The sequence below is a fragment of the Bos indicus x Bos taurus genome, chromosome 11 (assembly GCF_003369695.1).
Source record: "Bos indicus x Bos taurus breed Angus x Brahman F1 hybrid chromosome 11, Bos_hybrid_MaternalHap_v2.0, whole genome shotgun sequence".
Lineage (NCBI taxonomy): Eukaryota > Metazoa > Chordata > Mammalia > Artiodactyla > Bovidae > Bos > Bos indicus x Bos taurus.
This window is the reverse complement of record NC_040086.1, coordinates 72695756-72719944: the sequence shown is the minus strand read 5'-3', so window position 1 is coordinate 72719944 and position 24189 is coordinate 72695756. Positions and strand designations below refer to the sequence as shown.

General features: G+C 51.3%; 1 protein-coding gene across 2 annotated transcripts in view; it reads right to left on the bottom strand.

Annotated features, from left to right (window-relative positions):
• OTOF (otoferlin) overlaps positions 1-24189 on the bottom strand; it is an 87939-nt gene that overhangs the window by 50473 nt on the left and 13277 nt on the right. For both annotated transcript variants that reach the window (XM_027555885.1, XM_027555886.1), the window contains exons 2-5: positions 22751-22809; positions 10260-10348; positions 4498-4597; positions 1568-1749 (exon numbers count right to left, since the gene is read on the bottom strand). In XM_027555885.1, the coding sequence (XP_027411686.1) occupies positions 1568-1749; positions 4498-4597; positions 10260-10348; positions 22751-22809 (430 nt within the window). The remainder of the gene's footprint in view (positions 1-1567; positions 1750-4497; positions 4598-10259; positions 10349-22750; positions 22810-24189) is intronic.

Sequence of the window (24189 nt, the reverse complement as noted above, 5' to 3'; positions counted from 1 at the left end):
TTGATGGCCCTCGAGAGGCATCCAGTCTGTCCCCAGAAAGCCCTTTCTTAAAGAGTTTTCTTAAAGCCCACTGGTAGTCTCAGACAAGCTCTTTCCTCTAAGGGGACAGAAGATGGGGACCCAATGGCACCCTTAGTGTCCTTGTCTCCATGCTCGCTCCCCACTGGGTCCCTTCTCTTTTCACCATTTTCAGACCAATTCCTAACCCTCTGCACTGTCCAGCCAACAACCTGTTTGTCACCAGCCCTCATGTGGGGTAGCACTTGGCACCCCAGTTATAGCCTGACCCTCCCTCAACCCCTTGGCTCTCCCAGCAATAGGGTAGGGGTTCCTATTGTCCTGGGCCCCCTTGTAGAGGTAGCAGTGATGGGCCAAGGGTCACAGGCTGGAAAATGGAAGAGCTGGGACTCGGGCCTGTGTCTCCTGAGGCCGGATTGTATGTCCTCTGCATGCCACCCAGCCTGGAGTCTAAGGAGGACCGGCTGCAAACTGGCCTGGGTGATACCGCCCACCCCATGGCTGGCCTGGAGGCGAAGGGCCAGTGACATTTGCCGCAGGCATGTTCCTTTGATCTTATTACTGTTACTCCTCACTTGGCTCCCAGGGTCTTAAGCTTATATGTGTGTGTGTCTGTCTGTCTGTCTGTCTGTGTGCAGGTGGGGGTGAGTGGTCCGAGGGCAAAAAAGGAGAATGTATTCATGTAATTAAAATATAAAGTCAAATTACCCTAATTTAGAATCTGTGTCTTTTTCAAGACAAGCACTGAATAAATTTCACTTGGAAAGGACAGGGTGGAAGGAAATGGGAGGAAGATGTTTCCAGTGGGAGGGGAACAACCCCTCTCTCCAAACCCATCCCCATCCTTCTGAGGCACCGCTGACTTACCTGTGTTTCACACATGATTTCCAGTTACCTGCGGAGAATGTTTTACCAGCCTAGCGTCTGCCTCTCTGGGCCCTAAGAGTAGTACAATTGCACTTCCCTTTTTGGAAACATAATGCATTTGGACCCAGCATCCTGTCCTCTGTATGTGGCTGGACTTTGCAGATGTGACTCCTGGACACCGAGGGTGCTGGATGCCATCCTCTCAATGCAAGAGAGGCTAGGTCCTGACCAGGACTGCTGGCTTCACCCCGGCTGGAAGGGACCCCCACCCTTCCCTTGTATCTTCACCGAGCCAGGCTGCCTGGGGCTAGTCTGGCGCTGCTGGGTCTTGGGCCAGAGAGATCAGGGCCTCCTTCTGTCCACTTTTCCCTTCCTTTGAGGAGGCCAGAGGTCTAGCCTCTTCTTCTCATGTTAGACGCCACCCTCCCAGAATGGCGCTTCCCTCAGCACAGGGGGAAGCCTGCCCCCTGGCCATGATTCCAGATACTCTGCTGCCTCCCCAGTGAGTTCTGGAGTTGGGGGTGAGGGGAGGCTGCAGAAACCCCTTCCCTCCTCTTGTATTGACTCTCCAGCAACTCGGCTCTGTGCTCCGAGCCCAGCCAGGCCTAGAGGGGCCTTCCAGGGGCACCAGGGCCCAGGCACACTCCCTGTGTCTTTGGGGAGAGAGGGCCCAGCCTGTTACCTCCGGAAACTCTTCTCGCCTGATGGCCGGGAGCTGGGGCGGGAGCCGGGTAGCAGCCCATCCGTCTCCTGGCTGTCCTTCTCTTCCTCGTGAAGGGACTCCTCTCCCAGAAAGTCCCCGTCATCCCAGGAGCCCACTGTGCCATCTGTGGCCTGATACCGGACCTCCACGCATAGGCTGGTCTGGAGGAGAGAGGGGGTGCTGAGCGGCTGGGAGGGCAGGAACAATCGTAATCCCATGGACTCTGCTGCTCCATGATTTTACAAGGCCCTTCCACACCCTTAACTCACTGAAGGAGGGCGAGCTGGGGACAGTCCTCCCACTATGTTCCCATTTTGCAGATGAGCAAACAGAGGCTCAGAAAGACTGACAAGCGCAGACTCAGTCGATAGAACAGGCTCTGGCTCCAGATCCTGTTGCGCCTGGCTCTCTTCCCGCCCTGGTGCCTGAGGTACGGGGTGGGGGGCCCACCTGGACAGCTGGGTCTGGGCTGGGGGTGGGCTCTCTGAGTCCACTGTGCACAGAATCAAGGGCATCCTCCAGTGTCCCCAGGGCACAGGTCACCCCCTCATCCTCAGAACGAGGGTTGCCTGCAGGGACAAGGGGTGGTCTGCCTGAAGTCAGCTGATGTCCCCTCACTCCTGATGATCGCTGGGATGTGATGACATGAACCCTTCAGCAGAGGAGCCCAGACCCTGGGCACCCTCCAAAGGCGCGGTCTCAGCAATTCTTCCTGCCCGTCTGACACCTACCCTCCTACTCTGGAGAGGAGGTACCATCGGGTGACCCTGGACTTTTCTCTAGGGGAGCGTGGAGCCCCAAACCTGGAGCCATGCTGTGCACTTGAGAATCCTGATTAGGCGTCTTGCTCTGTATCCTTGGGCCACTGCCCTCCTCTCAGCTCTGGTTTCTCCCTAGTGCACAGGGAGGACTCATTCTAATCCCTTCCTCAACCCACACGGGTGCTAGGACATCTTCTAGACATGCTTGCCCCCTCTCCAAGTCAGGGTTGGCTTGCTCCGGGGACCCCCACAGGCAGCTTTCACTTGGTGAGTGGGCCTTGGGATGCCAGCCTTCCATTTCCCCTGGGAAGGGAAAGATACACACATTTTCTGAATCCTCACTGCGCTAGTCATCATGGTAAGATGCTTGATGTAAACTCATTTGATCTTCCCAACACGTCAACCTGCCCTACCTAACACATCAGGGAGGTTAAGTTACTTGCTCAAGTCACACAGCTAACAAGAGACAGAGCTGGGATGTGAGCCCAGCCTGGCTGACTTCAAGCCCCACATCCTTCCCACTGAGCAAATGTGGTCCGTTTGGTGAGACCAAGCCTGTTATGGTGGGAAAATGGTGGCCTTGGAATCAAAGGTCTGGGGTCCTAGAGTTGATTTTGCTGTTGACCAGCTGTTTGACCTTGGCTGGTCAAATCCATTCTTCATCTAGGACTTCAGAGTTCCCATCCATAGAATGGGTGGCAGAGGTAGGTGGTGGGTGAGTTAGATAATTTGTAAGTCCTTTCCTCAACTGAATTCCTACATCTGATTCTAGAAATACAAGGCCAAGGCTGTGCCATCTGTTCCTGCCCATTCCCACAGTTCTCTCTCATGTTTTACTTCTCACATTCTATGCTCTTCCTCTGGACATCTATGTTCCTCTCCAAGTCCTCCACACCACCAGTGTCTGGAGCTTGTTTTTCACCCTCTCTCCCTTTGCTGTGGTTGCTGAGACCCCAACCCACCTGATTTCAAGACGTCCCCCCACCCCTGCCTATGCCTACATGTGGAAGAACGACCTCTTTGGGGCCAAGTGGAGAAGCCCCTTGTTCTCAGCAGCGAAGTGTCTCGAGCCACCACGGCACTGTGGGAATTTCTGCCCCACCCTTGGGGTTCCTCGGAGAGGGTTCCTTCCATTCTGGCTCCCTGTGGCTGCAGTCTTACTTCTGAGGTTACTCTGCTGACCACTATGTAGGGTCATACGTGGGACCAGGGTTGGTGCAGCCCCATTTTACATATGGATAAACTGAGGTCAGGAAATAATAGCTACTGATCTTATTGGGTTGGCCAAAAAGTTTGTAAGATGTTATGGAAAAACCTGAACGAACTTTTTGACCAACCTAATATTTACTGAGCATTTACTATATACTTAACTGTCCCAGGCCCCTTCTGTGCATTTCCATTTAATCCTCAGAAGAGTCCTGTGAAGTTGATACTATAATTTTGCTCACTTTGCAGATGATGTGTAACCGGCCCAAGACACACAGTTACTGAGTGGCCTAGCGAAGGTCTGTATCCAGGAGCCATGTTCCTCACCACTAGGCTCATCTGCCCAGGGGTGGGCATAAATGAGCTCAAGGGGACAGATGCATCAGAGCAGAGCCTGGGGACTGGGCATCTCGACTGGTTTATTTCCTTCCTTTGTTTGCATGTGTATTAAGTCCCTGCAGGCTGTGCATCACTGGTGCATGTGTGTTTGCTGGAAGTCCAGGGATGGGTTGTGACAGATAGAAAGAGGTCCCTGCCCTCATAGAATGGCTAGTCTTAGATGCCAAGGCAGGCATGAAGGTCATGCCCTGTAGAGGCCAGCAGGGCTCAGGCTGGCTTTCAGATGACGAGGATACCTCTTCAGTGACCCCTGACCTGGGTCCAGATGGAAGGCTCCCTGATGGAGAAGGGAGGGAGTCCCCTAGTCACCATCACTTGTACTCTCACTGCAGAAAGGGCTTCAGTGTCTGCCACCCTCAAGGGCTCCCCCACGGCCCCCCACGGCCTCCAGCAGTCTGACCTGAGTCTCCTCCTCCCACAGCACCTTTCTACCCACGAGGACACCCAGCCTAGACCATGCTATGTGCAGGCGGGGGCAGGGGTGAACAGGCCCCCAGGTGACCCAATAATGGGCACGTCCAGGGACTCTCTGGGTGCCCCAACCTTGATGATTGCATTGTTGTCATCCATCAGTGTGTCGGTCACCTCCACGTGGTTCTCCTCCACCACCTTCTGCAGCACCATGCGGAAGGTCCCGATCAGCCTGTGAACGGCAGAGGGGCACGGTCTTCATGGTTTCACATCGAGAGGTCAGAGAGCAAGGCTGACATCCCAAGAGGCTGTGACTGGCTGTGAAAGACACCGGTGGGCTGGAGAAGGAGAGGGCTGGGCTCCAAGCTGGGGTTGGAGAAGGTGGCCCAGGAGCTGGGGCTGGCCAGAGAGGCATGTCCAGGAGGGTCTGTGACCCCCAACAACTGTGTGCATTTGTATGTATGAGAGCCATTTTCCTGGGAGAGCTCGAGGGCAGTGAGCACCCGGGGGGATGGTCACAGACTGGGATTGTGATACCCTGGTGGGGCTTGTGTTCCTCAGGTTTGTGCTGTCTCGGGATTCAGCTCATCCCCCGCAGAGTGGCTTCCAGATGCCCAGTATGGAGGCTGTGGGGAAGGACTGGAGGCTCCACCCGCTTCCACCTCCCTAATGACGACCAAGATCTCTATGAATGAGCACCACTGGCTCATTCATCCTCAGATTGAATCATTAGTGATGCCCATACACACCTGCATTCTGCAAGCTCCTTGGGGCAAGAACCCATCTGACTGTGGGTTCCCCATCCCCCTACGTACCTAGAGGAGTGATGCAGGGCAGTGATGTAAAGGGCACAGTTCTGGAGTCAGAGAGAGAGGATCGGAAGCCCAGCTTGGACACTTACTAGAGAGTTATCTGCTACCTGGGCATCGAACTTGGGCTCACTCAGTCTCAGATTTCTCCTAAGATGAGCTAATACCTCTACTTTACTGCTTAGAAGACCAACAGAAATGCTCTATACCAAGTTCTCATCAGCACACCTAGTGCAAAGTCAGCACTCCAGGAAGCTGTCTGGTCATTGTCAAGGGGGTGACATTAGTCTGTGAGCCTTTCCAAGGCTCTAGTTTCCTATTTCAGCCTCTAGTTGATATTTCTGGCTCACAGGAAATCTCAAAATCTACTGGCTAGAATTAATGAACAACAGTGGGGGCCCCATAAATGCTGACTGAGTCGAGTTGTCCCACACTTTGCCCCACAATTTGAAGGTTGTTGCTCTGGGAGAAGAGGGTACTCAGAGAGATGTTCTCGCATGGTGATTCCACGTTGGGTAAGAGCCCCTCCTGTCTCACACCCTGTAGATGCCCGCCCCCCCCACCCAAGCTTTTGTCCCTTCAGTCAGAAGTGGTGTGTGTCTTGCAAGGGACATAAGAGGAGAGTTTGTCCTGCAATAGCATTCTTTTAAATGGACAGTTGATGTGATCTTAGTCTTATGTAAAGAATAAAGAAAAACATTTTTATAAAACTTTCCTCCTTTCACACGTCTGAACTGTTTAAGCAAAACCAGGGTGCTTGCTATAAAAACACAATTTCAAAACATATGCCCTTATGCTGCTTCTAGCAGAACACTGCCCTCAACCCCTTCCATAGACGTTCTCTGGGGAAGGAGCTGGTGTAGGAAAGAAGCCTTGGGTCTGGTCTGTCTGGTGACCCCAGAGACCATATCCAACCCCGACCCCTGCTGCCCTCTGTCTGGACTGGCTGGAAGCTCAGCAGGGCGTGCCTATTGCTTCTCCTCCTCTGGGTAGGTCCGCATGGAGGAGTTGCCTGGGAGGGGGCCCAGGTGGGCTCCTATGTCCCTGGAGAGCTGGGACCTTTCCCTGGAAGGTGCAGGCATGAGGCCATCCATTCTTCAGGAAGGAGTGCCAACCCTGGGTCAGGAGGTCTGGGTTGAAGACTAGGTTCTGCCTTGACTCTGCTGTGTAACCCTGGGCAAGGACAGTCTCTGGGCCTCAGTTATACCTGAGCTGTTGGTGAAGGAGCTGGAATCATCCATCTTTGGACAGCCTCCCTTATGCAGCTCATCTGGGTTACCCACCACAAAGAGAGTACCCCTCCCACCCATCCTACCGACAAGGCCCACAGTTGGGCAGGCTGAGTGGAGGCAGGATCCCCGGGTACTCAGCCAGCAGGGAGGGGGCCTTCACACACTGGGCCCGCAGACTGACCACAATAGAGCTGCAACCAGGCTCCAGGACCTGTCAATAATTCATTGCTTTCCCCTGGGAGCTGGTGTCAAGTGCCCGAGGCCTGGCAGGGCCTCCACTGCTCTCCTGGCTCCTGAATTATTCAGGAGTCCCAGGAGATTGGTGCCTGGGTCAGGCCAACCCCCTCTCACAGGGCCCTGGACAGGCAGAGGGGGTCGTACAAGATCTTCTGGATCCAACACTCACTGAGTCCTCGTAGGGAAGCCCAAGGCTCTCAAAACAGGACCTCATTCTAGGTGGATGGAGCAGACCCAGATCTCCTGGCCCCTGACAAGGACACTTTCTTTCTTCAATCCCTGTCTCCTCTTCTCCACAGCCCCTACAACTGCTGGGTGAAGGGCCAGCTCCTAAACTGCCCTCTGCTTCTAGGGCAAGTCCCATTATTTGTGATGAGTGATGGGATCAGACCCAAGGTTCTAAATCTCACACCAGCCTCCTTTACCTCAGTTTTCCCAAATGCACCAGTCAGGTGACTGGGTTCCTGGAGCACCCTAAGTTCTTCAGAGAAGAAGGACCGCTTGGATTTGGGCTCCCAGATGCTCCCACCCTGTACGTTATCTCCTCCTGACCAAAGGGGACACTCATTCATTCAATCATTCCACAGAGTAATGGGGGTCTGCTGGGTGTAGGCCACTGTCCCAAGCTGTGGGTGTGGCTTTGCTGGTTGCTCTGCCCAGAGGCTCCCCAGAGGCTTGGCTCCCTCATCAGAGGGAGCCTGGTGACTGATCTGGACCACAGTGGGGACAGAGGGCACCCACCAGAGGGACCGTTTCTTTGGCTCAGGAAATAGAGCCCAGACTCCAGGGTGGGAGACTGAGTCCCACCTGACTCCAAGTACCCGCCCTACCTCTCTGACTCCCAGAGCTGGCCTGTCTCAGGGTGGGTTCTATGTTGTCCACAAAACCACCACTCCTCCCCACCCCAGCTCTGCCGCTGACAGCTCCCTGGACGTTCTCCAGGCTTTCTAAGGAATGGCAAGACTCTCTTCTACCAGGCCCATGTCTCCCCTTGTGGGGGTTTCCTGCCTTTTCTTAGGTGAGGGCAAGGAAGGCAGAGAGAAAGAAAGAAGGAGAATCAGAGTAGGCACTCCCCCTGCTGTCTCCCCTCTTGCTGGCTTTTTAGAACAACTCATTGAGGCCTTGTATTCCAGCATATTCTTTGTGAGGGTAGTCAATTTCCTAAACAATCTATCAAATACTTCTGATTTGTTTATAGCAGGAGTTTTCATGTTTTCAAGGGCTTCCAGCGTTTCAGTGGCTGATCTAGCAGCTCTTGTTTAGATGATTTAGCAGTCTTGCACACGTCCTTGGTTTCCACCATCACTGCTTACATAGCCCGGTTTCTGGGAGTCTGAGGATCAGGAGAGGAGGGGGAAGACCAGCATCCTAGCACCCCCTCCACCGCTGTCTATCCCTGTGGCCCCGGTCTCCTCTCCGAGGCTCAGTTTCCCCATCTGCACAGTGAGGGTTTCTCCGACTGAGCTCTAAAGCTCCCGGGTGCTCTACCATCTACTGTGGGTCCTGCTGGGGGGCCCAGAGCCCCTGCCGGTCCTCAGCTTCTGCTTCCTCCCCCACATCCACCTTATTGTGCATGTTCCTGTTTCTCTTGTCCTCACAGGTCACCCAGTCGCTCATCCCAGGGAAGAAGATCCTGCTTTACTTTAGGGGCCCCGGTAGAGTGTCTTACGAACTTTCTTGTGGGTGTCAGAGGCAGCTGCCTGAATGATGGGATGCCCTGAGCCAGCCATCCTGGGATGCCCACTCCAAGTACTCAGTTGAGATCTCTCGGGCCTGAGATAAAAAACACAGAATCCTTGGATCCATGTGGTTCCGCCCTTCCTGACTCAGAAACCCCTCTACAGCATCATGGTCCACTCCCTGCTAGCCCTCTTCCCAAGACAGCTCACTGGTTGGAGAGCTCTCAGATCTCCCAGCAGTCGGCTGTCATCTGGCAATGCAGCCTGGTCCTCGTCCTGCTTCTTGGCACACATCTTTCCTCTTTCACGTGGCAGGAATCCTTCTTGAGGGGCAGGCATGTCTTAACCCCTCATCTTAGCACCTCCAATGACTAGCACAGTGTCTGGCTGGTGCAGAGTGTTTCTCAGTGAATGTTTGATGAGTGACTGAAAGGATGGGCAAAGGATGGATGGATGAACAAGTCTTTTGCAATTTTCTCCTCCAGGCTCTCAGCTTCTTGTCAGGAGGCAAGATTTAAAGTCCTTTCCCCCGGGCACAAGGCAGTGCCTATTCATGTTCTCTGCAATCAGCATGAGGAATAGTGGAACCCTCGCTCCTCATCTCTCCTGCTCTGATGGCTCTACTTCTATTGATATGACCTAGGATTAGGTCTGGAGAAGGAAATGGCAACTCACTCCAGTGTTCTTGCCTGGAGAATCCCAGGAACGGGGGAGCCTCGTGGGCTGCCATCTATGGGGTCGCACAGAGTCGGAAACAACTGAAGTGACTTAGCAGCAGCAGCAGGATTAAGTCAGCTTTTCTTTCATTTGTAGTCTTCTCTCACTGTTGAGTCATAGTGAGCTCTCAGTGAGTAATCCTCCCTTGCATTTTTTGACATGTTTTGTGGTTCAATCATGACTCTCTCTAGCTTGTATAAGAGGATTTGGCTTTTGAATTCAAGACAGGAACTACTGCTGCTGCTAAGTCGCTTCAGTCTGTCCAACTCTGTGCGACCCCATAGACGGCAGCCCACCAGGCTCCCCCGTCCCTGGGATTCTCCAGGCAAGAACACTGGAGTGGGTTGACATTTCCTTCTCCAATGCATGAAAGTAAAAAGTGAAAGTGAAGTCACTCAGTCGTGTCTGACTCTTCGAGACCTCATGGACTGCAGCCCACCAGGCTCCTCCGTCCATGGGATTTTCCAGGCAAGAGTACTAACATGTACTAAATTTAGCCAAATGCAGGAGACGTGAGATGTGGGTTTGATCCCTGGGTCAGGAAGATCCCCTGGAGGAGAACATGGCAACTCATTACAGTATTTCAGTATTCTTAAGCTTCCCAAGTGGTGGTAGTAGTAAAGAACCTTCCATGCTCAACACTTAGTCTGTGCCTGACACACAGTAGGCACTTAGTAAACATAGGGATTGGATGAATGAATGAACATCTATCTCACTTGATTCTCACAGCTTCCCTTTGAAGTAAGTACTTAGCCTGTTTACACATGCATACATTGAACTCAGAGAGGTTATGCAACCAGCCCAGGGTCACACAGTAGGTAACTGAGCTGGGATCTGAGAGCAGGCTTGCCTGACTACTAAACCATTGAACCAAACTCTCGTTGAGCTTCTAGTTTTCTGCAGGTGTGACAAATTCACTCTCAGGGCTACAGGTAGAGATGGTCTGTTGGAGGATATCATTACTTTCTCAGGCAGGTAACTGTTGCCCAGCATGGCGGAAGGAGGAAGACTTGAGAAAGGGGACAGGAAGCTGTGAGAGGGCTGGGGGACTCTGAGGACAACATGAGGGAGCAGAGAGGGGGGTCTTTGAAGGTTAATCCAGGCCAGGATGTGGGTCCTCCTTTAAACTCAAAGGAGAGGGCAGTGCAAGGAGCAGGGAAGGGCCCTCTCCCCCGACCCACCCCCAGCGCCCCACCTCTCTCACCCCGGCCCACACTTACTTGTTGCTAAAGACTTTGCTGTAGTTGAAGATCTGAATCTCAAGCATCTCATTGCTGTCGATGCTGCTGGCCACTGGCCACCGGAAGGTCTGGGGAGAGAGGGGCAGCTGTGGCCTTGGGTGGAAATGACAGGGAGGGGTGAGGGGAGTGGGAGGGGGCCCCTGCTAAGACAGCCCCTTGCATCAGCCCGTGCTTCACAGGGACCAAGCTGACACCTGGAATCTCATTTAATTCCAGCACCACCTTGCCATGTGGGTACTGCCCAGTCCTTTGTCAAAGATGGTGCTCGTAAAGTCCAACAATCTTCCCAAGGTCCTGTGGTCAGTGAGAGAACCCAGAGCCAACCAGGGCTTCTGACTCAGCCCGGAGCTCCTTCCACTGTCTCCCAGCTGCCTCCCAGCTCCTGGGTGCGCTTGTGCATGGATGAGGCAACCAGGGTGGGCTGTGAGTTTGGGTTCTGCTGTGTGCTAAGGGAAGTTGTAAGTCTTTGGCTCTCTCCTGTCAAGATGGTTCTGATTCTGCCTTGAATGGGAGGTCCCAAGCTCCCTCATTCAGGTCACACCCCCTCTCCCCCTGGCAATCTTAACTTCAGGGACAGATTTTAGCATGTTGGTGTGATTAGGGTCAGGCCCACAAAGAGGGAACAGCTGGTCTCCATTCATCATTTCTAAATTTGCCCTCACCACTGTGTCTTGACTTAATTATTGAATCACAAGGATGAACAAGAAGTTCAGTGAGATTTTTTTCCCTGATGCCCTAGAAATGGCAAGGAGAGCCCAAAACAGAGGCCAAAATTACAAAGTACTCCACTCACTAAAGAGAGCTGCTGCTGCTGCTAAGTCGCTTCAGTCTGTCCGACCCTGTGCGACCCTATAGACGGCAGCCCACCAGGCTCCCCCATCCCTGGGATTCTCAAAGCAAGAACACTGGAGTGGGTTCCCATTTTCTTCCCCAATGCATGAAAATGAAAAGTGAAAGTGAAGTTGCTCAGTCGTGTCCGACTCTTAGTGACCCCATGGACTGCAGCCTACCAGGCTCCTCCATCCATGGGATTTTCCAGGCAAGAGTACTGGAATGGGTTGCCATTGCCTTCTCCTACTAATAGGCAAAGCCAGGTACCTCCCTAGGGCTGCCTCAAAGGTGGGCTACCCCAGCCATCATTCCAGTTTTCCTCTTCTTGGCATGTAAAAGAAGATGGGGGAAGGGAAAGCTGGAGTGTCTCATCCCAGGCACAGTGTTTTGTGGCATATCCCTGGGAGAACAACTCAGAGAGGGAGGTAGCGCAGGAAGGGGAGCCTGGTATGCGAGTTCCCAGTGACCTCTGCCCCCGGTGGTGGACTGGCTGGCCTGTCCCCTCAACCTCTCAGGAGACCCATGCAGCACCTGCAGGCAAGGACAGTGGCCATGCAGGAGCCTGGTATGCCACTGCTGGGTGTGTTGACTATGTGGCTTATGCTCTTTGAGTCAAGTGGGTTCTGCGAAGAGAAGTTAGGGTCAAGGTGGCCCGTGGACCCTCCACCCGCGGTGGCCTGCTTGGGGGAGGGGTCCTCAACTCCCAGGAGGCCGGGCCAGGAGCTGGGGGTGGGGTGGAGCCAGGTGTCGTAGGTTGGAAATCCACCCCTAGCACCTGTCCACCCAGTGTCCTGTAAGACATCAGGTCTACCATGTGTCCAGAGGCTTCCAGAGCTGATTGGAGCTCACTAGAGAAGCTGCCGGACTTTCCTGGTGACTCAACAGTAAAGAATCCGCCTGCAATCCAGGAGACACTGGAGGTGCTGGTTCGATCCCTGGGTCGGGAAGATCCCCTGGAGGAGGGCATGACAACCCACTCCAGGATTCTTGCCTGGAGAATCCCATGGACAGAGGAACCTGGCAGGCTACATACAGTCCAGGGGGTTGCACAGAGTCGGACACGACTGAAGCGACTGAGCACATGGCATGCAGAGAAGTTGACACACCACCAGGAGGGTCCACATTCACAGCAGAGACCAAGAATCAGATCAGGCCACACTCCCCGTCCCCTGCTGGAGTGGGAGGAGGAGGAAGTGGAGGCCAGAGCAGGCCTTCCTGGCCCACTCTGCGTCTTGAGCTGTAAGCCTGAGAGAAAGACGACCAGACGAAAACAGGGAGCCAGGGTGGAGCAGTAAACGCTTCTGGACTGGATTTGAATAACAAAACGACCAGAAAGCTCTGAGGTCTGCTCAAGGTGTCACTGACGGATGGTATCTAGGGGGATTTGACAAGAGCTGATGGAAAGCAGTGACTTAAATTTCATTTTTATAGCCCATGAAATTCAGAATGCACAAAAGGCTAGTAAAAAAGAATAACAATAGTAATAATAATTTGTAGAGAACTTGTCATTATGTGGGTCTGAATGCTTTACATGTGTTAATTCATGAGTAATCACAACACCCAAGAGGCTGGTGATGTGCTCTCCATTCTACAGCCAGAGGAACGAGGTCTCAGAGAAGTAACAGGATGCTGTTGTTAGTGGCCCAGCAAGTTCTGGGGGAGGCTCCTGAGGGCCCACCCCATAAGCTTACCGCTCCAGAGCTGCTCTTCACTCTCCACTGGGGATTCAGGGGCTGGTGGAGGGGACCAGGCCAGCCTGGCAGGTCACCGCCCAGTGTGGGCAGGGCCTGTCACAGCTTTCATGTCTCCTCTCTCCGGGGCTGGCCAAGGCCCAGGGAGACCCCCTGACACCCCCATGGTCAGTTGGAGCGGGCAGATGAGGGAGGAAGAAGCAGAGAAGGGAAGGAACAGGGGGTGGGCCGGGAGAGGGCTCTGAGAGGGGTGTGGAGAGGACTTTGGAGGTCTTGGACACAGAAGGAAGAGGAGTGGGGAGGGGAGGCTGGGAGGCAACCTGGCTGTCAGCAAGCCCATTATGCTGCTTTGCTCCTGCATCTGGAGGCTTCCAACTCAGTCAAGGGTGTGGTTTTCTTAATGAAGTTGCTGTTATTGGGCTGCAGAGAAATAACCCAGCATGGCAAAGCCCTAATCATTAGCCACGGTGCAGGGAGGAGAGGGCCTGGGGGGTGGCACCAAGGTTTTGGTTCTCTTAGAACAAAGGGGAATGGGTGTTTGAGTCACCTGAGGGTCTGTGCATTGGATTTTGGCACCTGAAGGAGGGAAGGGGTGGGAGAAAAAGGAGCTGTGAAACAGGGTGTTGAAGAGTGACGTGGTGAATACAAAGAGACAGGAATGGCTACCAGCTCCAGGATTTTTGCCTGGAGAATCCCATGAACAGAGGAACCTCGAGGGCTGCAGTCCATTGGGTCCAAAGAGTTGGACTCGACTGAGCAACTAAGCATACACAACACACACAGAGGAACTGGGAAACAGGAAGTCATTTCAAACAAAAGGGGGCCAGAGGGGGACACAGCTTGTGGCTCCCACTTCCCCATTCCAGGCGCTGGCTTGCCTCGTGGTCAGGGTGCAGTTTACTGGGTCACCAGGGCCAACAGAGAAAAGCAGGCCACCATGATGGACCCGTTTGCTGAGCAAAGAGGAGGGCAGTCAGTGAGGGTCGGGGGGTGCCTTGGGGAGCCCTGATGTGAGGTGAGAATCCAGAGGAAGCCCACCAGGATGCCCTTTCAGGAATTCTTCAGCTGAGAGAACACATTTAGCATTTCCAAGAAGGAGTCTCCACTGAGCCCAGACAACCCACAGAAGCCTGAGAAACATGAAAATGTGGATGATTCGAGTCACGGAGCGTTGGGGTGGTTTGTTGCGCAGCCCCCGCTGACTGTGACAGCCCCCGTGCTATCTGTGGCTCTCTCTAGGAGGCGGCTTCACGTCGGGGAGGTCTGGCATCAGTGGCTCCTGCCTGGGCCTTCTCCTCCACACGCCAGCCCCCTCCCTTCCCATGGTCCCCAGAATTCCTGGGATAGTGTGACTGTCCCGCTCAGCTGTTCAGAGCCTGAGCAGAGGCTGCAGGGCTCCCTGGGGGTCTCTCTGCACTCAGCCTGCCACATGGAGGGTGCTCAACAAACAGGCCTCACACAGCTGCCTTGATTGCAGGGCTGTCCTTGCTGGCCTGAGGGTATGGCCGGGCTAGTTCCCCTCTCCACATCTCCTCCTCTTCCTCTGGAGAGTGGGGGTGACGTCCCAGGACTGCTTCTGGGGGTTCCCTTGAGGCTGGTGAGGCATTGGCACAGAACCCTAATCAACATGGTGCTTCATTATAGTGACTTTTACTGTGCTACTCTTCCTTCCAGGAGCCGGGATAAGGCCTGGCATCCTGGGGATGGACACTGCAGGGACTGCATGGGCCTGCTGGGGACAGAGCCTCTCTCCAGCCTGAGGTAGCACCAACATGCTTCTCTTCCTGCAGCCACAGCCGTGGAGGGTTGTACCTGCTAACTCTGGAGATGCCTTGACATCAGTGGCCTAGTGACTCAGCCAAGGGAGCCCATGTATCATCTAAGGTCCCATCTCATGTCAGCCTCCAAACTCTCCAGGTAGTCGCTGAGCCAAATACTGCCACTCCAGTTGTCATGAGCCAGCAAGCCCCACGTAGGGGCAATGTTTGCTGAGTACCTTCTATGTTTGCTAAACACCTCCTCTGTGCTGGGCTCTGTGTGGGGAAGCAGGGGTGTCTCTTGGGAGCTCCTGAGTAGTTCTGAAGAGAGACACAGACCTGAAATTGCAGCCTGTGATGGGAACCTTGACAGAAGTAAGGTGGCAAGCATTAGGGATGGGTGGGGAAGAGGAAAGAGCACTGGTGGTGAAGAGCCTGCCTGACAATGCAGGAGACAAAAGAGACATAGGTTTGATCCCTGGGTCGGGAAATCCCCCAGAGGAAGGCAACCCACTCCAGTATTCTTGTCTGGAAAATTCCATGGACCGAGGAGCCTGGTGGGCTGCAGTCCACAGGATCACAAAGAGTTGGACACGACTGAAGTGACTTAGCACGCATGCACGCACGAGGAAAGAGGACCTCTGTCTGGAGTGTGGAACTGTGACCCAGTTCACCTGCTCTAGGTTTGGCCGTGACCTGGCAGGTGACGGCCAGGGCGGCGGAGTTCTGCATCCTATCAGCCCCAGCGATCTAGGACTCCACGGAAAGGTTTCCCTGATGTGGGCTGGAGAATGATCTGGGTTATCCTGGGCTTCATCAAGTAAGTTTGAAACCGTCTTAAATCAGCAAGGTAATGTCCTTAAAGGGACAGTCCTCTAGTTTTAGGGGGAGGATATTAGGATGCGTTGCAAAGCTGTAGGGTGCAATGGAAAGAGACCTCTAACTTGGGAAGTTAAAGACCCAAGTCTCAAGTTGGGTTCATTCTTTTGTTCATTCTTTGACTCAGCAACATTTCCCTGAGCCCTGTGCCAGGCCAGTAATGGAACAGACAGGTGTGTTCCTGACCCATGTTGCTCACAGCCCATGTCTTCCAGGTACAGGCAAAATAGGAAAATGAGATCTGACCCTCCACGCCCCCCAGGCTGATGACCTCTCCTTCTCTGGGCTCAGAAGGCTCATACTGTATCTCTTTTGTTCTAGGTCCATCTCCCCACCGGACTGAGCCCTTTGAGGGCAGGGCTGAGCCTTGTCCACTTTGTAAGTGGCCATCGGCTCTGGAATTAGACTTCAGTTTGAATCCTCATGTGCTACTCATTGCCTAGGGAAATGCCCACTCAGTGCATTGCAGTGAGATATAAGGCTCACGTGAGCTCTCGGCCTGGCTCAGTACATCACAGGGGCTCCTATTCCTACAAGTACTATTGTTATTCTGGCCTCTCTTAGGGAGTCTGGCCCTCAGAGAGCATGGTTAAGGCCAAAACAAGATGGCTAGAAATAGGCTAGGGGTGGCCATGCCCCTTCCCCTCCCACCCTCCTCCCAGGGGCCTCCGCTGGCTGCTGGCCTGGCACAAAGGCTGTCTCTCTCTCTTTAACTTGGAAAGTTAAACCCAAGTCTCAGGTTGGGTTCATTCTTTTGTTCATTCTTTGACTCAGCAACATTTCCCTGAGCCCTGTGCCAGGCCAGTAATGGACAAGACAGGTGTGTCTGGTCCACCAGAGAATAATCCCTCTCTCTCTAGCTTCTCCATGGTTGTAGGTTAAATGTAGGATCTCAGGTTCCAGCCTTTGGGAAAGAAGACACCGAGTCCAGGCTCTATTTCCACCATTGTTGAACAGGGCATTGTCTTTCTGTCAGCCCCCAGTCCCCCAACTCAGGCTCGTCAGCCCCGCCTGCTGCGGGCCCTCTCATCCTTTTCTGAGTAGAGGAGGGAGGGACATCTGTTTTCACATCTTTCGTTTCATTTTCAGCCATGCCACATTTCTGTAAGGCAGAGAGAGCAAGGAGTCTGTTCCTATTTTTCTGAAGGGGAATCTGAGGCTTGGAGAGGTTGAGTGGCCAGCCCAAGATCTCAGTGTTAATCAAGTCCAGGGCTCATGACTCTCAGGCCAATGTGTTTATACCTCACTGAGCTGGTTCCCAAAGGCCCTGGGCACAATCAGAGTGAGAAAAAGGAGTTCCTGGGAAGCCAAGAGGCCTTTGGAGGTTTTGCAAGGGGCAGCTGAGGTTTCCTTTCTCAAGCTTTTTCTGGAACCACTGACAGGCCAGTTCTTTCAGGAATCAGCCAGGAGAGTCTAGGACTTGTCTACTCCAGGATGGGGAGACAGGTCCAAGTGTGGGTGTAGTCCAGGCTATTTGGAGAGATCTCTGGGCTCTGCCTGGCAGGAGGTGGGAGGGTAGCCTCCCCTGCTCTGTGTGTGCTCTGCTGACCAGTGGTAGCCAGGCTGCGAACTGTTTCTTAGAAGGAGAAACGGAGACAGGGCTGTAGAGAGATGCCAGTAAGGCCTTGCAGGGGCGATGGGGGGCTGGCCAAGCAGCTTTCTACTCTGCCTTCAGAGGGGGCTTAGAATCTCATCTAAGCCAGGATTTAGAGCCCTGTCTTTGCCACTTACAGCTGTCACCTTGGGAAGGAGACATATTCTCTGAGCCTGAGTTTCCTCACCTGTGGGTTGCTGTGGAGACTGGATGGATGAGGCTTTGCTAAGGACGCAGTGCGGTGCTGCTGTGGGAAACTGCTGCTGTGATCTTCCCACGGGGCTGCCCACCAGGGAAGTGATGGGCAAGTCCCTCTCGTGTGGGGGGGCCTGGGCCCTGCAGGTCACTTAGCATCCATGCCCCATTCCACCAAGTGCCAGTGCGTCCCCCACTGTGATAACTGGCAACTTCCCTATTGACCCATGGTGGGTGTAAATTTCCCCAGGTGAGAACCACTTCTCCCCACCTTGAGGCTGCTATCTGATCCAGGCACATGCTTTAACTCATAACTCCCTGGCTTCCACCCCTTCCTGGTGTCTCTACACTGGCCTGGAGGCTCCCAGTGCCCAGGTTTCTGCAGGGATCTGTGTGTGCTCTTGCATCTGCTTCACTCTTTTGGGGGCATCTCTTTGGACCCACACACACCAGGTGCTCAGAACGTGGTCCTGGGCTCAGGGCAGCAGGACTGACTCCCCCGCCCCTGCCCCGTGCTGGGCAGCACTAGGAGGAGGAAGGACATGGTGATTAACTTGGAATGTCATGTATACCCAGGGCTCAGGTGTCCTAGGGTACAGTTAATGGAAAAGAGTGACAGTGTCCTTAGACGGGGCATCAGGTTGCTCACAGGCTAGAGGCCCGGGTGGACATGTCCCTTGGGAGATTTGGTGAGGAGGGAGTCACAGGCTCTGCCCAGCTGATGGGGGTGGGAGGGCAGAGGCCTAGAGAAGCAGAGCTGAGAGATGGAGCCAGGCTGCCTGCATCCTAACCCAACCAGGCCCTGCACCTTGGGGCTCTGCCTGAGGAGGGGGTGAGGGGAAGGAACAGGGGGTTGTACGGTGGGGCTTGTCTGAGGCCGAGACACCAGGCTTGTGTGTGTGTGTGTTAGTTGCTCAGTTGTGTCTGACTCTTTGTGACCCCCCTGGACGGTAGCCCACCAGGCTCCTCTGTCCATGGGATTTTCCAGGCAAGAATACTAGAGTGGGTTGCTATTCCCTTCTCCAGATCTTCCTGACCCAGGGATTGAACCTGGGTCTCCCACACTACAAGCAGATTCTTTACCATCTGAGCCACCAGGGAATAATGCCTCATTTTGATCATGGCTTTACAGAGAGACTTCATACTCATTATCAGCTCCGTTTGACAAATATGGTCACTGAGGCTTAGAAAGTGAGGCTGAAAGTCACGCAGCCAGGAGGCAGAGAAGGCAAGGGCAGAGTTCTCACTGGGGAGGGTACAGCTTGGGGGCTGCGATGGTCTTTGGTGGTCTGAGCCTGGTGGGGAGGTTGAGTCCGTGCTCCCGGTGCCAACAGCTCTGGGATTGCAGACACAGCTTGCCATGTGGGATGGGCCCAGAGTGAGGCTGAGACAACAGCTCTCCTAGCACACCTGGAGTTTGCTTAGCTAAACGCTAATCTCAAAGGGAACAGGCTGCCACAAGGCCTTGCCCAGTCCAAACAGAGCCAGAAGTGAGCGGCAAGACCAGGAAAGATGGGGTAAGTTCTTCTGGAGTCAAGTGGAGCTTCTGCTTTGAGCCTAGATGGTGACTTAGGATGGCTGCTTCTCACCCCAAAGTCAACCCTGTAGGAACTGGAGAGGCAAGAGGGAAATATGGATTCTAGGAAGTGACAGACAGACAGGCAGATGGGGGAAGCCCAGGGAGATCAAAGGCTGTGGAGCTGACACATGAGTTGGGGGGAAGGGAGAGGGAGGGGAAGCAGCTATGGGAGAGCAGGTTGGAGGAAGTCTTCCCAAGTTCTGTTCTTATCGCTCCCTGGCATTACTCTGGGGCAATGGCTGATAGCTCCTTGACTGATAAAATTGTGACATAAACCCTACTAGGATGAGGTTTAATACAAATAGCTGTTGATAGACCAGCTGCCTCATACCTCCTTTCATTGAACCCCCAGAGCTAGTTTGTTAAAAAGTCTTGCCTGCCTTCTGTCAACCATGTCTCTCCTTTAAGTCTTAGAGATGAGACCCTGACTCTTTCTGTGGTGACTGGGCCCCCCGGTGCTCTCGCCTGCCCTTCAGCCCCTAGAGACTGACACAGCAGCCTCTGATGGCTGCTCAGTACTCATTACCAGCCAGGGTAGCTGATACCAAGGGAGCTCAAACAGAGCAAAGTAAAGAGATGGGGCGAGTACCTCGTCTATAAAAGAAAGACAACACGCTGAACTGTACAGGTGGAGCAGAATCATTAGAATGAACGGTCCATAAAAACAGGTATCAGCAATAGGAAACAAGTTTAAGGAGTCATGAGAAAAAAGAGCATTAGTAACCGGGAAGATCCATCTGAAGAACTCCCTCAGAAGACAACAGGAAAGGATGACCGAACAAACAGCAAAACAGAAAAGCTAAGAAATGGAGCTAGAGGTAGTACTGACATCTGATCATAGGAACTGAAGAGGCAAGGACACTATAAAAACTGAATATTTGGAAAAAATAATGGAGATGGAATTTTCCATGGTAAGTGAAAGCTGAAAGGCCCTAGATTTGAAAGAGCTCACAAAATAGTGCACAACAGGAAATATCAGGAAACCCACAACTGGACACATTATAATAAAACGTAAGAACTTCAAAGATAAATGTATTGTATTTTATTTTCCAGAGAGAAATAAAAGATCACCCACCAACAGACAAGAATCAGTGACCACTGGATTTCCCACCAGTAATAGGGAATGATATTTTCGAAGTTGTGAAGGAAAGAACTTCAAGCTTAGAATTTCATATCTAGTGAAATTCTCATTCCAATTTGAAAAAATAAGAAATACGTTCTCAGATTTATGCAGCTTTAGAAAGTTTGCTACATAAAGGTTCAAATTAAAAATACTTTTGGAGGAGGTACTCAAATAAGAAGAAAAACAATTCCAAGAGATACTTCAAGAGATATGAGAAGTAAAGGTGATCAAGTATCGTGGTGAAGACTATTGTCTTCCAAAAGAACAAAGACGGCTAGGACAAATAAAGGAAAAAGAGAACACACAATCCTAAGAAACTAGAATTAAAATTCTAACCTAGACAATATCAGCATGAGGATGTGGGCTGAAGTGGGAAAATCAAAGAAGCATGAGGGAGTATTAAGATACTTGTCACATTAAGAAAAATTACAATTACTTATTTGTTTGAGCACTCAGTAGGATCACATAAATATGAGTATGGAAGGGTGACTACCTTGAAAACAAAAATAGAATGCATAGCTTTTCAATTAACAAGAAAAATTCCATTTACCCAATTGAAAGCTAGAAAGTAGGGGAAAACAAGAAACAGAAAGTATAGTTAATGGAAAATATAAAATAAGATGGTGGTAGAAATAAGCCTTATAGTAATAGCAATTTCAGAGGTAAATGGGTTAAACTAATCAATTAAATCATAGAGATTCTCATATTGGAGGGAAAAAATAAGATCTAATAATATATGCCTTAAGAAGACACATTTGACTTTAAAAACATGCTAACTGCTAAGTCACTTCAGTCATGTCTGACTCTGTTCGATCCCATAGACGTCAGCCCACCAGGCTCCCCCGTCCCTGGGATTCTCCAGGCAAGAACACTGGAGTGGGTTGCCATTTCCTTCTCCAATGCAGGAAAGTAAAAAGTGAAAGTCAAGTCGCTCAGTCATATCCAACTCTTCGCGACCCCATGAACTACAGCCTACCAGGCTCCTTTGTCCATGGGATTTTCCAGGCAAGAGTACTGGAGTGGAGTGCCATTGCCTTCTCCATTAAAAACATAGTATGATTGAAAATAAGAGCATGAAATAATACATACTAAGAAATTAAAATGATTGAAAAAGATATACCAGGCAAATGAAACAAAATGGCTGAGATAACAACTTGAATATCTGATAAAATGGAAATTAATGCAAAAACAACATAAAAGACATAGAAAGCCATTAAATACTGGTAGAAGGAAAAGTAAGCAAGATGATACAGCCATAATGAATGTAACAGGCAACTGGTTAAGTTTCAAAACACATCAAGCAACAACTGATAGAACTGCAGGGAGAAATACATAAATCAATAATTGTAGCAGTAGATTTTATTACATCATTATTGAAATTGACAGATCAAGCAGAGAAAAATAACCAGGACCTCTGAAAATTTGAATAATATTAATAATAAGCTTGACTTTATATAATATACAGTCAAGTTTATACTGAGTTACAGATAGAACCCCACACTGAACAAATTCCTTTTAAACAAAAGGAGCATTTATGACCACAAATTAAGGCCATAATAAAAGTCTCAGTAAATTCCAAAGGATCTATATCATACAGACTCTGTTCTTTGATCATAATGCAATAAAATTAGAAGTGAATAAAATAAGGAGCTATAATTTCATAAATATATTTGTAAACTAACAACATATTATTGTATAACTCTTGGATTTAAAAAGAAAATCATAAGGGAATGTAAGAAAAATTTAAAACTGAGTAATAGTGAAGATATTATATGTAAATGTTTATAGAATACAGTTAAAACTGTACATAGACCAAGATTTAAATACATTTATTAAGGAACAAGGAAAGTTAAAAATAAAGGCTTAACACTCAAGAAGTTAGGAAAAGAGCCACAGAGTAGAATAAAATAAATAGACATAAGGGAAATAATTAAGAAAAGGGCAGAAATCAATGAAATGGAGAACAACAACAGGGAAGATTAATGAAGCCAAAAGCTGGTTCCTTATAAAGATTAATGAGATAAACAAATCTTTAGCAAAAGATTTTCTTTCTTTCTGACCAAGAAAAACAGAGAGAAGACAAGAATATATGAAATATGGAATAAAAAGAGGGAAATAACTGTGTGCTGTGCTTAGTCACTCAGTCATGTCTGACTCTTCATGACCCCATGGACTGTAGCCCACCAGGCTCCTCTGTCCATAGGGATTCTCCAGGCAAGAATACTGGAGTGGGTTGCCATGCCCTCCTCCAGGGGATCTTCCCACCCCAGGGATCAAACCCAGGTCTCCCGCATTATAGGTGGATTCTTTACTGTCTGAGCCACCAGGGAAGCTCAAGAATACTGGAGTGGGTAGCCTATCCCTTCTCCAAAGGATCTTCCCAACCCAGGTTCCAAAGAATAAAAAAAACTTCCTGGAAAGACACAGTGGGAGAAACAGTCCACTGACTCTTGGAGAGGAAGGGGTGAGGTCTGGGTGAGACTGTACTTGTGGGAAGCCAGGTCAATTAGCAAGGGCTTCCTATGCCCAGGGAACATGGGAAGGGAAGCTGCTCTAGGCCTGTTGAATGGGCCCATTGGCCTTTGTCTGAGCCAGTCACTCCACATGGGGCTCTCCTGTACAGAGGTCCCTGAGAGGGATCTGGGTGGAGGAGAGAGGAAGATGCCTCCACAACTCCCATCATTGCCTCCTCCCAGGAAGCAAGGAGCTCCTCCACCTAAGCTCCCCCGCCCCCATTGTGTGGCCCAGTGCATACCCAGGAAGCAGGGAGATGCTGGTTCCCCTCTGGGCAGGGACTTGTCCTGCCCCAAGGGCTTCCTACCTCATCGAAGTCAGCCACATCCTCACAGCTCTCCAGGACCCGGGAGTAGAAGGACTGCCCTGGTGGGGAAAAGAGGAAATTATAGTCAGCCCTTCCTGGACAGCAAATTGCTTATTTAAAAATCCCCAAACACTGTTCTTTTATTTGTGAATGGACAAAGATCTCAAACCATTAAAAGTGGTCATCAGTGGGCAGGGGAAGTGAGAAGATATTGAAAGCATCATGCTTTGATTTTTTTTTTTTACTGTTACCACTTGAGTTTGACATTTTCAGTGATTGTGCTTCACTTTTATAACTTAAAGAATGCTTTCAAGTCCCCGCCAACCTAAACCAGGGCTGCCCAGGTGGCACAGTTTTCCAGCAGTCATGTACAGATGTGAGAGTTGGTCCATCAAAAAGGCTGAGTGCCGAAGAATCAGTGCTTTTGAACTGTGGTGCTGGAGAAGACTCTTGAGAGTCCCTTGGACTGCAAAGTGATCAAACCAGTCCGTCCTAAAGGAAATCAACCCTGAATATTCATTGGAAGGACTGATGCTGAAGCTGAAGCTCCAATCCTTTGCCTACCTGATGTGAAAAGCTGAATCACTGGAAAAGACCCTGATGCTGGGAAAGATTGAAGGCAGGAGGAGAAGGAGACGACAGAAGATGAGGTGGTTGGATGGCATCACCAACTCAATGGACATGAGTTTGAGTCAACTCCGGGAGTTGGTGATGGGCAGGGAGGCCTGGTGTGCTGCAGTTCATGGGGTCGCAAAGAGCTGGACACAACTGAGCAAATGAACAACAACAAACCTAAACCAGTGGACCATTCCACTGAAGCGCTACTTCCAGGTTGAAATCTGCCCCATTCTGAAGGTTAGTGTGGGTTGTCTCTGGTGGGCAGGCTGGGGACTCAAGTGAGACTTGGTGGTGGGGGAGCACGCCATGTTCCTTTCCCTGGAAATACCTGGAGACCTGGCAGGATCAGCACCCAGCCAGGGAGGCGCTGGAGTGAGTGCCCTCTGATCCTCCATAGTGAGGGGGCCCCAGTCCCCTGGGACCCACTTCTCTCCTCTGGCCTTGGTGGCCTCATCTGTGTAATGAGGCTTGGTACAGAGATCTCCAGGGCTTGCCTGGTTTTTAGAATTTAGAAGCAAGTCTTAGTTCAGAATGGAGCTGACAAGGAGGCAGCCATGGTGTTTGTGTCTAGGTGGATGGTCTGAGGAAGGGTGTGTGTGTGTTTATGTGTGTGTATGTATGTGTGCACGCGCGCGCGCGTGTGTGTGTGTGTGTGTGCGCGCTTGGAGGATGGGTGCATGTGGGGAGGCATGTGGGGCATCTCATAATGGGGACAAAGGTATAAAGAAAAAGCTAGAGACAAAAAAATAGATATGGAGTAGACAGATGGGAGAGAAAGACTTTTTAGCATTAACCCAGGACAAAAACAAAGCAAAACAAAA